Source organism: Eublepharis macularius, chromosome 15 (assembly GCF_028583425.1).
Source record: "Eublepharis macularius isolate TG4126 chromosome 15, MPM_Emac_v1.0, whole genome shotgun sequence".
In the NCBI taxonomy this organism is placed as follows: domain Eukaryota; kingdom Metazoa; phylum Chordata; class Lepidosauria; order Squamata; family Eublepharidae; genus Eublepharis; species Eublepharis macularius.
The window spans coordinates 55,108,911-55,126,819 of NC_072804.1; the positions used below are offsets into that span (position 1 = coordinate 55,108,911).

The 17,909-nt window shown below is 51.4% G+C and overlaps 1 protein-coding gene across 1 annotated transcript; it reads right to left on the reverse strand.

Annotated features, from left to right (window-relative positions):
• Window positions 1-6,382: 6,382 nt before the first annotated feature.
• ECH1 (enoyl-CoA hydratase 1) lies at window positions 6,383-16,707 on the reverse strand. The gene is made up of 10 exons (XM_054999916.1): window positions 16,612-16,707; window positions 14,507-14,684; window positions 13,137-13,225; window positions 12,452-12,576; window positions 12,311-12,359; window positions 10,336-10,400; window positions 9,955-10,025; window positions 9,589-9,660; window positions 8,490-8,640; window positions 6,383-6,754 (listed from the first exon to the last, which is right to left on the reverse strand). The coding sequence occupies exons 1-10, from the start codon at window positions 16,688-16,690 to the stop codon at window positions 6,650-6,652; spliced, it is 984 nt and encodes a 327-aa protein (XP_054855891.1). The 5' UTR covers window positions 16,691-16,707; the 3' UTR covers window positions 6,383-6,649.
• Window positions 16,708-17,909: the final 1,202 nt, after the last annotated feature.

The window sequence follows — 17,909 nt, forward strand, 5'->3', positions numbered from 1 at the left end:
TCCCCTCTCCCCTCACCACCTATATGTCTCTGGCCAGTTTCTTCATACCCTCCATGCATCTGACAAAGAGAGCTGTGGTTCTCAAAAGCTTGTGTTATAATAAAGTTGGTTAGTCTTAAAGGCGCAACTGGACTCTTTACTATATAAAGGGTGACATTCGTAATCTTTGGAGAGGTGGGAGTTTTCCCTTGTCCCAGCATCTCTAGCTCTGGATCCCACTTGGGTGTTTTCTTCTCTGAGCCCCCCTCCACACACACACTTCTTGGCTGCTGCAATTGCCCTACCACTCGACAGTGGGCTGAGCATTTGGCTAACCAGCACAATGCCCCCTTACTTCGCCACCAGCCAGTCCAACAGACATGAGAGAATTCCATGTTGACATTCTTCGCAAGCCAAGACGAGCACGCACCCCCCAGCCAGGGTATTGAGCCACACCATCTCAGAGGTGCCAGGCCCAGGCAAAAGCCCACGGCTGCTGCTCAGAATTTGGGCGACATGAGCCCATCCGAGCAGCCTCCTTTCAGACAGCCTGGCATATCCCTGGTAGCTCATTGGAGTACCATGGTAGCTACATGGCAAGGGGAAACCAGGGTGACTGAAAACTGCCACCTTGGTCCTGCCAGCATCTGTCTCCATGGAGATACAACAGCAGAGTCCAGCCTCTGCAGGCAGCCTTTCGGAACTGGTCTGGTAATCAAAAAAACACGTGCCTCTGTCCACGTGCAAAGAGCAGAGGAACAAATGCATTTATTGCATGCAAAAACAGACCCTCTGTGCGGATGGAAAGAGGCAAAGCGATGAACCCTGGGCATAAAACCAGGAGCGGTCCGGTAGAGAAACGTGAACATACATGCCACTATATCCTCGCTGCAGGCTGTGCCCCATCAGTGAGGTCCTCTTACCTCCTGCCCCATTTCCTCAGAGAGTCTTACGCAGTTGCAAAATTCTGTGTGACGGCACTCAGAAAGCGGAATCACTTGACGAAGGAAACGTCAATTGCTGGGAAGTGAATTAATGAAGTGAGTGAGTTTTACTGTTAGATATATATATATACATATATATGATTTTATCTTTTAAATATTTACCCATTTTAAGTATTTAAAAACTGCTCTTTTTATCTGTACTTTACTTGGCTGGTCTTGTGACTGTAATAAACTTTTGATTGATTGATTGATTGATTGATTGATTGATTGATTGATTGATTGATTGATTGATTGATTGATTGATTGATTGATTGATTGATTGGGTCCAGCCCCCAAAGGGGCACAGAAGCAGCCATCGGGGTGCAAGTTAACTTGGATCACTCGGTAGCACAAAGGGGGGTGGGGGTGGCGCAGAGAAACTTTGTACATGCCTTCTGTTATTGTTTCATATACGGCAAGTTCTATTTATATTTTGATGTTAATATTATACAATAAAGATTATATATTATTTTGCTTCATTAAAACCCCACCTTTCTACACACTGGGGTCCCAAAGCAGCTGACGTTGTTCTCCCTTTTTATCCTTCGCAATCCTGCAAGCTGCGTGGGGTTGACTGGCCCAGTGATAACCAGATCTTCAAATACTTGAAGGGTTGTCATATAGAAGATGGCACAGAGCTGTTTTCAGCTGCCCAAGAAGGTCAGACCAGAACCAACGGGTTGAAATTAAATCAAAAGAGTTTTCGGCTAAACTTTAGGAAGAACTTCCTGACAGTTAGAGCGGTCCCTCAGCGGAACAGGCTTCCTCGAGAGGTGGTGGGCTCTCCTTCTTTGGAGGTTTTTAAGCAGAGGCTAGATGGCCACCTGACAGCAATGCTGATTCTGTGGCCCTGGGCAGATCACGAAAGGGAGGGCAGGAAGGGTTACATCAGTGCTTAGTTCTTGTGGCCACTTCTTACATGCCCAGGGTAAGGCCAATTGCCACCTTGGGGTCAGGTAGCAATTTTCCCCAGGCCAGTTTGGCTAGGGAGCCTGAAAATGTTTTGCCATTTTTGGGGCATGGAGCTGGGGTCACTGGGGGTGTGATGGGGAAGGTAGTTGTGAACTGCCTGCATTGTGCAGGGGGTTGGACTAGATGACCCTTGGACTAGATGACCCTGGAGGTCCCTTCCCACCCTATAATTCTATGATTCAATGTCACCCAGCAATCTTCCATGACAGGATGGCAATTTAACCCGGCTTACCCAGTTCCTAGTCCAGAATTCCAGCCACTACACTAGCCCAGATGTAGCTCTGGCAGAAGACCAGGCTTAGAGGTCCCTGCCCCAAGGAGCTTACAAGCTAAATGTTTGTCTTAGAGGAGCAAGACAGGGAAGGGAGGGAGGTGGCACCTAGTGGCAGGAAATGCCTTTTTCTTTGGTTGCAGGTGCTGAGTGGGGCCAGTTTTCAGCAGGGGCGAGGAACATCATGGGCCGTACTTATGAGGATTCACGAGAAAGGGAGAGCGAGTTGGAAGGGCAGGAGGCAGAAGGGGTGGGCGCAGCTTTGGGTGGCTGTGGCACCAGACAAGTGCAGGTCACAGGAAGGGGGGCATTCGAGAGGGGAGAGTGCCCCCCACTCGCACTCACAAGCAGTGCATCACACCATCTAAAGGGCCTTTTGCTTGAAACACAACCAGCGTGGAGGGTGGATCCGATGCGCAAGTTTTTCCAGGCTTTGCCGAACAACCCCTTCTGCTCCTTCTTAGCCCACAACCCTGGAAAGTGTCCACATCTGGAGTTGGCGAGAGCACCCAGCAGGACGTGGCTGCAATAAAACCCTAAAACTCTCCAGGCACCAAGGAGGGTAATAGAGGGGCGTGCTGTTTGCAGAGCGTGGGCTGATCATAAAGCGAATACTCAGCAAACAGCCGAGGTGGCTCTCCCTGGAAGGGAGGGGAAGCTGGAGAGAGTGGGGTGAAGGCTGCGATGTGGACGGAGGAGCAGAAGGACAACCGGAGGAGTGGACGAATGTCATAAAGGAAGCCAGGTGGACTCTGGACCGTGCATGTCGTGGGCTGGCAAGGTGGCAGCAGGGAGACAGAGAGGGGAGGGAGGGTGCCAGAGAACCTATGAGGCAACACCCACGCCTCTGGCGCCAGCTCTGGGCACAGCCACAGACACCCAAGGCGCTTGGCTCGTGTATCAGGCTTCAGCAGAAGTATTTAGCTTCTGGTAACATCTCCAGTGGCTTTACAACCAGGAAAAGGGCCACAGCAAAGTTCCCCTGCTGAAGCCAAACAGGCTTGGCCTTCTTGACCACCCGGAAGGGGCAGAGCCTGGGACCAGAAGTCAGCTGTTTGGGGCAAAAAAGCATAAAAGAACAGACGTCAATATACATGCAAGATCAGGCCACGGGTCCAGCTAAATCGGCAACCCGTTCTGACTGGCAGCTGTTCCCAGGGTCTCAGGCAGGGAAGGGCCTTTCCCAGCACCCTTTGAGTGGTGATTGAACCCCGGATTGCTCGGTGCGAAGCAGCTATCCAATTTCTCCCCTTTAGAACCAGGGCCACGTCTCCATGGCAGGAACACCCGACTGGGAGAGCAATTTTCACCACCTGGGCTGAACTCAGCTCAAGCCACGATAAACCTGATAAGGTGCCGGTTAAATGTGACTGTCTCGATTTTGCTGGTTTGAAATGGTTCTCACCGCTTTTTCGGATCTAAAGCGCCCGTGCAGCTTACCAAGGGAAACCCAGGCGAGGCTGCATTTATTTGTGCCACTCGCAGGGCGCATTTTCCGGCTGCAGTCTCTCAGGCACAAATCCGGCACACACCCCAGAACTCTGCCACGCCAGTAGCTGAGGAAGCCGGATTCTTCTCACAACCTCTCTTGCCTGTGAGCCGACTCTGCCTCCCCTCTTCACACACCTGGCTGCTTTGCAATTGCTCTGTTACTACTAAAGGTGGTCACAACTGTGCCATTTCGGAACGAGACTGAAGTGGGTTCCCAGTTCCTTATTTGTGAATTCAACCACAAATATTGAGGATTCCTGAAAATAAGCTTTGGATCACCACAAAACATACGTTCCCAGATTCAGGGAGCTCTGCCCTACAGATGGAGCAATGCTATTTCCTCTTCCAAAGCCTGTTTTTTGGTGCTGTCTTCTCCAAAGAGGATCCCCCTCCTAGGAGAAACGAAGATTAAGAAACTGGGGAACTAGAAACTGCAAATAAGGCATTGGGAATCAATTTCAGCCTCAGCGTTTCAGAGATGTTTTTCTCTGCCGAGCTTGCTTTTTCTTTAACAAGTACCACTCTCACAAGGGGACACACAAAAACTCTTGTAGTTGTGTATGCAGGTTTGGAAAAATCTCAGTTGGAGCACCCCATCACCACCGAACTACAATTCTATTCAGATTCAGCTATGGAGGGGAGGGGTCCCACCCAGTCTGGATTGTGCACTTCACCCCTTTCATGACTGTTCCTACTGATTTGCATCTACTCCCCCCTTCCCCCCCCACCTACATATCTCTGGCCAGTTTCTTTATACCCTCCATGCATCTGACGAAGCGAGCTGTGGTTCTCAAAAGCTTATGCTACAATCAAGTTGGTTAACCTTAAAGGTGCTGCTGGACTCTTTACAATTCCCAGGGTTTCCCCTAAGGGAGTTGTAGCACATTTAAAGCTGTTGAAAGTCAGTGGTGTAAATGTGTTCTCTGAAAGGGTGTAAGGAAGTTTCTAGAAGCAGTATTGCTCCCTTCCTTGCCAGGCCCCGCCTTGCTGTGTACAACGAGGAGTGCTAAAAACTTGAGAATTGCGGTTCTTGAAGATTCCAAAAAGAAAAAGATCACTTCGGTCCCAGGAAGGACACTGCAATGCAAATTCTAGACGCATAGGAATGAGCGCATGTACCTGCTCCCTGTATACAAAGCACAGCCGGAACAAACTTATCCCCTCTTTCCTTAACAGCCAGATCTTTATTACTGTTTGCCAAGCCTCTCTTATCAGCAGCATACACAACCTGATTTCAATCTGTTTGGGGCCAACGGGTGCTTGGGATCCACCCAAGAGCCTCTGGGATGGAGCAGAACCCTCGAAACTTATTGAGCAAATCTGCTGGGCGTTTGATGGGCACCGAGATTAAGAGGGTTGCTTTTAGGCTGCCCGACAGGTGGGAGCGGGGAAAGATGGGTGGTGCCAAAGGGAAGCGACTCTGGAAGAAAGGGCAGCAATGCCAGTGCTCTGACGGTTGAGAGCACACCACTGCTTTAACACCTTACTTCTATTCGAAACCCAGACCTGGAACCCTGCAACGGGTGGCAGAGGAAAAGGTCTGCCCCACACCAGTGATGCAAAGGAAAAGAGACGTCTCCATGAGGGCAGCTCTCCAAAGCCTCATGCAAGCAAGGCGGGTTCCAGCCTTTCTCCAACGGTCCTCAAAGCTGCTGTGGACCACGTCTGGGAATTTTCCCATGCAAAGCGGGGTCTTGCTACTGCATTCACTCCCAGCCCCTTTGTTCAGGCCCTCCTGACCCACCAACTGACCCTTTGCTCCACCAGTGATGGACTCTTCCCAGCTCTGCCTCCCTCCCCGGTATAATAAAACCACCAAAGTCTTTTTAACCGAGAGGATCGTCTTTATCGTCTTCTCTTCCCCAATCTCCCCTTTGCTGAACAGCGGCTTGCAAGTGAATGGCTAAAGGTCATTTAGACGTTAAGCTTAAAGCACAGGGGCCAGCCAGGGAAAGAAGGCAGAACCGCCTATCAACAAAAATGCACAGCAGGCTATCGCCAGCTAGCTAGAAATAGCTAACCGGGCACAAGTTTCCAGTGGGGAGGGAGTCCCACATCCCAGCCTGCAATACTGCTCTCCAACCCCCGCCCCCCCCAAGCCCATTCTGGCTTTCCCCTTCCGGGTTCTTGGCTGTGCCTTTTGCAGAGCCTGTTAAGGATTAAAATTAAGGCAATTCTACAAAAGGGCTGCACAAGGACAAAATTTGGTGCTGGGTGCAGAATTTGATCTCGCTCTTTCTCTCTTTTTAAAAAGAAGTTTCTAGCACTAATCGTCTCCAAAAACAAGACTAGGAGGAGAAGGAAAGTAATGGCTGAGTTAAGAGGAGTGGGCTTCCCAGAGCTTCGAGCATCTTTTTTGTTGGTTCTTTGCTCTTGCTCCACGAGAAAAAGGAAGCGGTTGCGCAAAATCAGCACATTTTCAACTGCGGAAGATGAATGAGGGTTATGGTGGGGCAGACTTCTAAGATATAAATGTACGAGCCCTATGTATGGGATCCAGACCTCCTCACCTGAGACCACACAGAACGCACCACCCAATCCTGGGCTTATTTACTCAGACGTAACCCCCACCGTGCCCAATGAGTCTTACTCCCAGGTCATTGTGCATAGGACTGCAAGCTCGAGGAACCCTGATTTACTTGGCCGTAAGGAATGTTGAACTCCTGTAAAAAACAACCTCTCTTCCCAGAGTATCGAACGTATTTATTTCTCATCCTTCCCTGCAGTATTCATTGGGAAAGAAATAAAAAAAGAAAGAACCCTGCCCAGGTTTCTGTTCTCCCGCACAGTCAGAGTCGAGCTGTTTCTTGGTGCACATAGCTGGGCCGTGGCCCAAGGGCACTTGAGCCCCTTCCGCTGGCGAGGGCCTGGAGTCCAGTCCGTGCGAGAGGTGGCCGGCCGGTCTGCCTGCTTTCTGCTGGGGCTGGCTGCCCTCCCTCGGAGGAGGGGGTGGCTACAGCTTGGAGTAAACAACCTCCTTGGGTGTCTTCTTCTCCATGACGGCCTGAGCGGACTTGAGGATATCGTCCGTTTGCAACATGCTCATGTTCCAGGAAGCCTGGAGGACGGAACGAGGCCGGACCTTGAGCACTTGCCCAGAAACATCAGGGGGTCTGCCAAAGCCTCCCAAGGGCAGCAACCAGGGAAAGGGCTTTTTGCCTAGGGAATGCCAGCCCTGGGGTATTGGCCTGGCCCCGGATCTGATTCCTTTCGGGTACCAGGCCAATACGTATCTGTGTGGCTCCAGAGGCCTGGATGATTTCACGGTTCTTACACTGCGTAAGATCATGGATTCCACCTGGAATTCACTCTCCTGATCATCTACAGCAGCCAGCAAAAGGCCACCGAGATTTTCCAGAGGGTGCAGGGGGAATAATCTGCGCTTTACCCTCCAGATCTGGCAGTGAGAGAGACTGTCTCTTTAACGAGGAGGCGGAGCTTCTGAAATCTCCAACGGGCAAAAGCAAGTCTTAACTTCACGGTTTCAGCCAATTTTTCCAAGCCACTAACTCTGGTGCCCAGTACAACATCCCGGTAGCAATGAGTTCCATATCTCAACTGGGATACTGTGTAGCACAGCACTGTCTCTGGTTTGTCCTCAACCAGACCCCAGACCGCCCCCCCCAAAAGATGATCCAGTCCTTTTAGGTTTGGAGTGAATAATTTGGTCCTGATTTGCTGTACACACAACATTGTATATTTGGGGGTTGTGTCTGCCGTGTTCTATGCTCAAGAAAACCAGGACCCCCCAAAATTCCACACATTCATTTTTTTAACAACATCATCATTCGATTTATATACCGCCCTTCAGGACCACTTAACGCCCATTCAGAGCGGTTTACAAAGTGTGTTATCCTCTTGACAATCACCCTGTGAGGTGGGTGGGGTTGAGAGAGCTCAGAAAGAGGTTAGGGCTGAGAGAGCTCTGAGAGAGCTGTGACTGACCCAAGGTCACCCAGCTGGCTTCAAGTGGAGGAGTGGGGAATCAAACCCGGCTCTCCAGATTAGAGTCCTGCCGCTCTTAACCACTACACCAAACTGGCTTCTTCCTTTTAAGAGGAAGAGTTAATTTCCTAGCCCCTATGACAACCACACACAGGCAGCACTTGCAGTACCTGCTAAGGAAAAGAATGAGAACCAATGGAGGTGAAGCAGGAGGAGAAATTCCCTCCATTCCACCGACCTGATCAGTTTCCCGTGGCCAGAGGCCTGCAAGTCAGCTTGGTGCATCACGAGGTTTCTGGTGCAGGCACAACAGAGGTGGCTCCCTAGCCAAGCCACTCTCTCGCCACAACTGCTTGAGGCAGCACAGAAGGGTGGCTATCCAGCACAGCAAGCAACAGCCCAGGCCACGGGGGCTCAGTTGGCCCCAGCCAGTGGCAGCATGGGAAAAGGCAACGGGTGTATATCAGGCTTGCAGTGTCAAAATTCTGTGAATCTGCTGTCAGCCGCGACTTCCAATTTAGCAGCCCAGAAACTAAAAAAATCTAGCACCTCTTACATGTTTTGCAGACACACCCACTGGCAACATTTCTTTAAAATTCAGCACCAGCAGGAGAATGAGGGAACTTTTGCCCAGTCAGGAAAGAAGCCGAGGGTGAGACAGGACGATGGCTTTTTTTAAGGAACACTTTCGGAGGAATCCATCCCGCCCAGGATCTTGTCCGGCAGCAGCTTTCCCAGATCGCAGGTGGAGACCTTTCACAGCCCTGCCCCTTGAGGTCTCTTACCTGGCAATGCCTGGGCATCAGACCCAGGTGCAAAGCACACACTCCCCCCTGCTTCCCACTCACCATGTATTTCAGGGCATCAGGCACTGAGTGGTCCCGGGAGTAGACCAGGTTGACCTTGGTGCCTTGCACGGCCACCGGGCTCTTGGAGGCGATCTCGACAGCCAAGTCGAAGGCACTCTGCATCATGGTTTCTTTGTCTTGGAAGACTCGGCTGGGAAAAGTCAGAAGCGTCTGGGTTAGGCCAGGGTGCTTCCGACATCATTAGCCTCACAGAGATTTTTCACGCTAGAGGGGAAAACCTAGAAGCTGCTTTTTATAAATGTCCGTGGCAGTTCATTGAAAAGGGGCATGAATAAAGAGAAATTACTGATCGATCTATCGATCGCCCTTCTGTCATTAAAGGTAGTTTACAGGCAGAAACCTCTGAAAACGGAAGATCCCTTGGGTCTCCAATGAATCCCAAAATCCATCGAATCTTTTTCTACAGCCAATGACCAACACCACATCTTGAGACAATGAGTTCCACAAGTTAATAATGCTTGTGAGCAGTCCTGCTTCCGTTGGTCCCTGCTCCGCCTCTTTCTTTTAAGCCAAGATTGGGGTTTTATTTTCTCTCCCAAAAAAGACCCCAATGCTTTTGGCTTTTCCTCGCAGGAAAATATTTCATCCCTCTTGATCATTTCAATTGCTCTTCATTTTTCTCTGCTCTGAGACATCTTCTTTCGAAATGCCGCCGCTCAATCTCTACATTTCAGATGCGGCCGCACCTAGATTTATATACTGGCTGTAAGTTTTTATCCTGCCCTCCGTCCAAGGAGTTCAGTGCAGCGTATGTGGTTCTCCCTTCCCTATTTTGTCCTCACATTTTACTCTACAAAGTAGGTTATGCTGCAAAAGAACAACTGGGCTGAAGGTTACCAAGCAAGCTTTGTGGCTGAGTAACAATTTGAACCTGGGATTCCTGAAACCTAGTAATAATCTAACCACAGCACCACGATCCTTGCTCTTTTCTTCACAACCCTTTCTACTAACTGCTAATGTCACATTAGCTTCCTCCATCCCTGCAGCATCTGGAAAGGGGCGGGGGGGGGGGAGGCTGTAGAGGAGAAAGGCTGTTAACACTACACAACACACACACACACGGAAACAATATATATACCTGACAAGGCCGCTGCTCTCTGCTTCTGGAGCCATCAGCTTCCGGGCTGTGAAAGCCAGCTCATTCACCAGGCTGGAGAGGCAAGCAAAGGAGAAGAGTAAACTCAGGCACGGTGCTCCCAAATGGGGGAAGAGGGCATGCAGCTTCCTCCCTGGAGAGGAAGAGAAGGGGGGCCTCCCAACAATGCCCCCTTCCTGGACTTTGGAATCCTTGGGGTGATCCACTCCCCCAGACACGGAAGCAGCTCAACACCCAATTTTTGCAAGCTGGTCATAGAACTCAATCAATGCAGCCAAGGCCTCTCCAGAGATTCTTTGAGATAAGGAAAGGAAATGGAATAGAACCCAAACGGAGCCAAGCCCTCACCTCCGGTTCCCGATGACATGCGGCAAGCGCTGTAGGACGCCAACATCAGCTGCCAGACCAATATCCACTTCCTGTAAGAAAGAGGAAACACACTCTGGTGTCAGGCGGATCAATTGGCACACCTAACCCTGCTTTTGGTCCGCCCTAGAACTTGGAGACAGCTTGTGAAAGATGCCCAGGCAGTTCTCCTCCGTCCAGGCATTGACCGGGCCCAAGCCTGCTTGGCTCCTGCAAAGTGGATGCTTCAGGGGCCTTCCAACTATTCCCCAGGACAGTAACGGAGCAGGCCAGGTGAACATGAACACGAGGCTCTGCACCTGAATGGAAGAAGGGGGAGCTCGCGGGGCTGCAGAAGAAGGGCTCCAGTGCGCAGCCACCTACCTTCACCTGGAACCAAGTGTCCTGGGTACAGTAGCGGATGTCACAGGCTGTGATGAGGTTCATACCTGGAAAGGCCACCAAACCAGCAATACTATTTAGACTGTGACATCCTGACCAGAGATTCTGCAGCTCGTCAGCATTAGGTTTTTCTTCGCATTCGCATACCAAGCGCTTTATAGATGCCATTATACCCAGGAGTGCATATTACAATCCTGGGAGCAAAATCTGACTTCCTGCAAAACCTCAGCCTCCATTAAAATAAAACTAAGTAAGGTTCTGGTCCTCGTGTTTACGAAGGTATGTTCAAAAGTGTGCATTCTATGCCTGCAGAAATCTCAGACTCCAGTACCCCTCCCTCCTTCTGAGAGTAGCAACACACATCGTACGGATGTTGATGTAATCTGGAATGAAGCAGAATATACAGTTCAGCCCTTATTCCCACTTTCAGGGAAAAAGAGAAAGAGAACAGAGACATGGAGTGATTCCGCACACGTTGGATAATGCACTTCCAATCCTCTTTATAGATCATTTGGAACGGATTTTTTTGTGTGCGGAACAAAAAATCCACCTCAAACGATTGATAAAGTGCATTGAAAGTGCATTATCCAACGTGTGCGGGATCAGCCATGGTCGTGTATTTGCAGTCTGAGGATTTCGAATTATTTGTAACATTTTTGCTTTCGGGAAGAAGAATTTTTTAGAAAGTGTTCCAATGCTGCCCCCTGCAGCTCGAGAATTTGATCCATGACAACGGGGAAGGCAGACGGAGAGCGCTGCTGCGTTGCTTTCCCGTGGTATCCCTGTAGGAGCCAGTAAGGGCCAGGTTTGCACACTTATTTGATTAAATTTATAACCCACTCCCCCTGCAAGAGGGCTCAGAGCAGGTAACGTCAATTAATAAAATCACAATACAAATGTTAAATAAATAAGCACATTTACATACATTAAAACATGAAAAACCAGCGGATAAAAATCAGTACAAGAGGGAGCAATTCTACACAACAGCCCATAAACCAAACCCGACCGAGTACAACCCACGGGTAATGGCATACATATTAAGTGGGTCGGCAGACAATCGAGAGGGCTACATTCCCCGCTCAGCAGGAGACTGGCAAAAAGAAGCTCACCCAGCTCTGACCTCAACCGTATGCCGGGTGGAGAAGGTTGCCAGGTCCCCGTATCCCCCAGGTGGGAGGCCCAGCACCTACCTTCCATTCCCTTGTTCTGCGTGCGTAAAGCGCACATGCTCCCGCCCTGTGCAATGACATCACTTCCAGGAAGTGACATCATCACACGGGCTGCAGAGCGCCCTGCACCCCGTGCAGCCCAGGAGCACACCGCATGGCCCAGGAGCGCACCCCGGGAGACCCGTTTCCTCCCCCCACCCCGCCGCCAGCCAAGTAAGCAGGGGCAGGGGGTGGGACTGGAAGATCCCCCGCCCCCCACGAGGGACTGGCAACCTTACTGGTGGAACATCTCTTGAAAGTAAAGGCAGGGGAAGAGAGAGACCACAGAGGCAACTCAGCTCAACAGCCCTGCTGGTTGAAATGAAGAACTCTTCAGAATGTCTCGAGAAGCCCAGCATTATTACACAGAGACTGGTGAAGCAGGGAGGGGGGCGAGAAAACAGGGTTGACGTACCTGTAACTATCGTTAATCGAGTTCTTCTATGCTGACACACATGGGACTGCGCAGTCCCATGTGCGGAGGCACAGAAGAACGACGACGAAAGACCCATTCTCATCTCTGCCCCTGGTCCCATCTGCCTTCCTTGGTCTTACCAACTTCGAGGTGTTGCGGAGAGAAGGGAAGCTCGAGTTTGGGCCATGGGATCCCCGTTGCTGATCCCTGAAATGCGCACTCACAAATCCACTGGACTGCACGTGTGCGGACGGCAGGGTGGGGGGAGGACCACGGGGTTCTGAAGGGACATCAAGCGACTAGTACAGCCGAACGCGAGTTCCATGAAGCTCACCTCCTCCGATGCAGGCCCCGTGGATAGCCGCAATGACAGGCTTTGGGCACTGCAGGGCAGAGAATAAATCAGCCATGCATGAAGCCAATTCCTTGTTGAGGTGTCCCGCCCCTGACCAGCTCTGCCCCCCACCCCTGTCACCTTCTCCAGCACATTGAAGGTCTCTTGAAAATCCCGAATTTTCTTGCGGATGTTCCAAGCTTTCCGGGCTGTGTCGTCCCCTTCCATCCTTATGAACGTGCTGCCCAACTCCATCAGGTCGATGCCTACAGGATGACGGGAGCAGAGCAAGGGAGAATTCAGAACCACCTTCAAAAACAGCCTTTAGGAAGTTTTAAGAGGCCACGCTCTCTCTTTCGAAGCCTTTAGAGGATCCTACCGTCTTGTTCTCTGAAGGCACAAGGTGCAGGAGGGCAGATTTCAGCTGAACGTTGAGAGAAACTTCTCAACTTCAGAGAGGATTAGACGGCTGTTTGGGGGACTTTGGGTTCAGGGAGCCCCTACAGGTCACGGGGGGAGAGAGACTTCAAGAACAGAAGTCTGACTCCCAGCAGGTCTGGAAGATGGACGTCCCTAGGCAAGCTCAAAGACTTCCTGCCAGAGCAACCACTCTCTACAAGGACTCAAGTCCTATCAACAAAAGAGGAACTTGTGGATCTTGAGGAGGAGAAGCCACCTTTTAGTCCTCAGTGTCTCTCTCCACCTACCACAGGGTCTTTTGTTGTGGGGATAATAATGGCATACTTTGTAAACCGCTCTGAGTGGGCATCAAGTTGTCCTGAAGGGCGGTATATAAATCGAATGTTGTTGTTGTTGTTGTTATTACCTGAAGTGAACATCTTCCCAGCACCGGATATCACCACTGCGTGACATTCGGAGTCCTGTGCAATCTTGTTGAAGCATTCTACCATCTCCCTATGGAAGGAAGGAAGGAAGGAAGGAAAGAAAGACATTGAACGAGGGAGGGAAGGAGGAAAGAAGGAAAGAAAGAGAACTTACACAACCCACTGCTACTACAAGACAATTCACAGAGCTGGCTGCCTTATGCTGAGATGGATCAAGAAGGGGAGCCGTCTTAGTCTGCCTGTAGCACTGAAGTGTGCTGAGACTCACGAAAGCTCATGCCCTACCCCCAAATTTTGTTAGTCTTTACGGTGCTGCTGGGCTCTTGCCCTTTCCTGCTGCCTTATACTGAACCAGACCACGGGTCCATCAAGGTCAGTATTGCCTACTCAGACTGGCAGCCGCTCCCCAAGATCACATTACCAGCGACCTGGTTCTTTTAACTGGAGATGCTGCCAGGATTGAACCTGCAGCCTTCTGCACGCGAGAAGACGCTCTGCCACTGAACCACAGCCCGGCTCGGCCAACAGCTATTTGCACCCAGCTCCATGTTCAGGGGAACGGACCTCCGAGCACCAGCTGCAGGCCTCTCCCTTCCCTGCTTTCCTTGTGAGTTCCCTGGGGCGTGTGGCTGGCAAGTGTGTGAAAGAGGCTGCTGGTGCAGAAGGGCCCTCGGTCTAACGCAGCGGGCCTCTCTGGCCTTCCAGTGCTGCCTACCGTGGAGTAGACGCTTGAGGGCGCCTCGTAACCTCAAGACGAGTTTCTGCACGCCTTGCCCAACGAGTCTCATCGGATGCTGCGTCTCACAGAGCACGCAAGCACAGGTTGCCCAGCCTGTGCTGTAGGAAAGGGTGTGTGTGTGTGTGTGAGAACACTGCATGGCCACGTTTTCCCGACTGACCCTGCTCCATACAGTGGGGCAACAACCACCCCAGTCATGGAGTTAACTCCATTTTTACTAGTCCTCTCTGCCCCCACACCCATCTCTGATCTGCCTTCTGACGCTAAAAAGGGACAAGGAAGGAAAAGAGCCCCTAGGAGCTTTCTGGGACCACCTGGCCAGCCACTGCCAGACACAGCCCTCAGGAGAGACTGTCCTTGCGACCAGCCAAGCTGCTACGATGCTCTTTGCACCAAAGCCCAAGGGAAGCCTTTTTACGCCTGGGGAGGCTCCCAGCTCTGTACACACCCCATCCCATGGGAATCAACACGAGGGCAAGTTCGGAGCGCTCAGAAGCTTTAAAGGTAGACACACCAAGCTACTGCACTGCCTCCTCAACACTGCAACAATCACATCAACGGAAAAGAGCAACACCCGTTGCCGGTTCTGGAGCTGCCACCCGCTCTCCTCACCTCCAGAAGGCGATGTTCATGGCGTTCCTTTTCTCTGGCCGGTTAAGTTCCACGTGCAACACATTGTCCCGCACCTGTTCCACCTTCAGGGTCTCATAGCTGTGCGGGGCTCCCTCTTTCTCTGGCTGTGCTGACAACGGCCTTGAGATGAGACCGGAAGCATGATAAACGGAGAGTCCTGAGAATAGAAAAGCACTGCTAAAAATTCCCAATGAACACTAATTCAGAAATTTGCACACCTCTTGTGTGTGGAAAGTGCCACCACATCACAGCTGTCTTTTGGCCTTCCTACTGTATTTTCAAGGCATGGGATATTCAGAGGTGGTTTGTCATTGCCTACCTTTGCGTAGCAACCCTGGCCTTCTTTGGTAGTCTCGCATCCAAGTATTAACCAGGGTTGATCCCGCTTAACTTGCGAGACCTGACAAGATCAGGCTAGCCTGGGCCACCCTCACAGAAGTCAATTGGTTCCGTTGATATTGTTGTAGTTATCTGACCAGATCTGTCCATCATGGTCTACTCTGCCATAGTCCCATTTTATATTATCTATCAACAGTTAGGAGTGATTCCCTCCCCACCCCACCCCGCCCTCACCAAGGAGACTGAATTTCTCTTTTGATTAGAAAGTTCTTTGCATCTGATGAAGGGAGCTCTAATTCACAAAAGCTTGTGCTAAAATTAATTTTGTTACTCTTCAAGGTGCCACTGGATTCCTGTTTTAGACTCTTTATACAATCTAAAAATTGTTATGGAAATGTACATATAAATAAATCAACTGCTGGTTTACAGTCTTTGGCTCTGAAGGTGTGCCCGTCTTGATTTTTAATAGAAGCTGCCATTCCCCCGACTTCTTCCCTGCAGGTTGAAGATACAACCAGAGACCAGCTCCACCCAGCACATTACCGGTTCAAATCTGCCTGTTCTACAGGATGCAGACAAGACCACAGCTTCATGTATCCGCTTTTCTCTCCGCTCCCTCCCTCCTTAAACACCCCATCCAGCTGATCTAAAGCACTGCAGTACTTGAACATTTTAAGTTGTGGGACAACACGACTTTTTGCTTTCGGAATTTGCTTTGGACAAAGGCAGCTCCCTGCAACCTCTGTCCTGTGAAGGTGTGTACAAACTCTTGTGCAACTAGGAGGCAGTGCAGACGGAGCAGAAAGGCTCTCTTCTGGGAAATATGTCTGGGCTCTGATACATGAGAAATATTTCTTCCACATGCCCCCCCCCCCGCAAGTATGGGAGGAAAGAGAGCACATCGGAGGCTTTTCTCCACTTGTCAGAAACCAGCTCGAAAGGCCCCCCCCCCTTTGCAGTTTGTAACCTTTGCTCCCTGGTGACCCATGGCCCAGCCTAGCGCTGCAGGCTACCTGGCACCCAGTGGCGGAGCTCAGCTCAGGAGACATGAGACTCTGGACTCAGGGGCGCCTGGAAAGCCACAGCAGCTGGGGCCAGGCTAGCCCAGGCGGGGAAAATTTGGGAACTGCTCCTCCAGACAAGAAGGGGAGGTCATAAGGAGGCAGCTCTGGGTAAAGCAGCCAGAAAGTGGGCCAGATCCGAAAGGTTCAATGAATGGCAAGCTTTACACTCGTGCAAGGACCCTGCCCCAACCTGAGGCTTAAAGGGGAGGGGGGCTGGCCAGGAAGGGGGAGAGGCTAGTAAAGAGGAGGAGCCAACACAGAGAGGGTGGGGCCAGTAAGAAGGCCAGGGTCATTGGGGTGTAGGACAGGGAAGAGCGAGTGGAGTCATATGACAGGGGCAACCAGCGAGGGTTGCCAACTTCCTGGAGATCTCCCGGAATTATAACTCACCTCCAGACTCCAGAGCCCCAGGCGAAAAGGGCTACTTTGGAGGGTGGGCTCGGTGTCATTATATCCCGCTGAGGGCTGAGGTCCACCCCCTCCCCAAACTATGCCCTCCCCAGGCTCCAGCCCCCCAAATCTCCAGGAATTCCCCAACCTGGAGTTGGCAACCGTAGAGATTGGGTCATGTCAAGGTGTAGCAATGAGGGGAGGGGGCTCAAAAGAGGAGTGAGGAGGGAACCACCCAAGGGGCTTAACGGGGGAGGAGAAGGGTCGAGGAGGGGGAGCCCCCCCACTCACGTCTGCGCAGCAGCCCCCTCAGGGCGCCCCCCGCCGCCATGGCGCCTGCTCCTCTCCTCTGTCTCTGGAAGGGGAGCATCAGCGAGTGGCAGGGCTAGAGAGTCTCCTCCCCCCGGCCGGTCACCTGACGTCCCGCCCACCCCTCCTGTCATCTCCGTCCTCTTGAGAAAGAGCAAGCTCTGCCCTCAAGAAAGATGGCGGACACAGTCAGACACGGCGCAGGAGGGCTGGCGTAGCCAATCGGCTCCCTCGCGGTGGCTGCGTCGGCGCTCCCCCTGCCGGAGACGGAGTGGCAAAGCAGGCGTCAGTTGGAGAGGCTCGTAGGGGGAGGCGGAATGGACCAAACCATTGCAGGCCAGAGGTTTGTGTGTGTGTGTGGGGGGGGGGGGGGATTGTTTCCGAGATTTCCCCTCCCTGCAGGGTAGACAACTCGGGTGGGGAAAAAAGACTTCAGGATTTTGCGTGTTTCTAAAATGCAACGTCCCTCCTTTCCTGCCCGCATTCTCCTGCACACGTGGAGCAGGCCGGGTCTTTCCACCCACCCACCCCTGCAAAAACACTTTACCGCAGAATGTATTCGGAAGGCTTATCTGCCGCCCTGATTCACTTCTTCAGCGGGGACCAAGCGGTGCTCCCTTTCCTTACAACCCTGCGAGGTTGAGTAGGCTGAGCACGTGACTAGCCTATAGCTTCGTGTTCATCTCAACCAAGTGGGTCCTAGTCTAGTACCATAATGCCCCTGCATCCCACGGGCTCACTAGGAAATCGCTGTCCACTTTTTTGTGGCAGAAATGACTTGCAGGAGCAAGAGACACTTGGGGGTCTGAATAGACCCCCTCCACTGGTAACTTGCATAAATTACCTTGCATGGTTTTTTGGCCTCTGCTAGCCTACTTCCTTCTACCCCCCCCCCCCCGAGAGAGAATTCATGCTTTATCCAATGCTGCATTTACAAAGGCACTAATATTAACAGTTCAGTCCTAAACACTAGTTCTACTGCAATCCCATTGCTCCTAAAGCAAAAATTTATAATAGGAAATTCCAATTGTGAATTTCTTGCATTGTGCAGGGGGTTGAACTAGATGACCCTGGAGGTCATTTCCAGCCCTATGCGTCTATGTTCGCCCCTATCAGTTCAAGACTTTTACCAGACTCACCTGCTGCTAGGGAAAGCCAGGGGTTATACACAGACTTGGTGGTGAATGCCCACAAATCATAGTTGACTTTTGGCGACCCCTGGTGGGGTTTTACATAATGAGACGAACAGAGGTGGTTTGCCATTGCCTCTGCAACCCTGG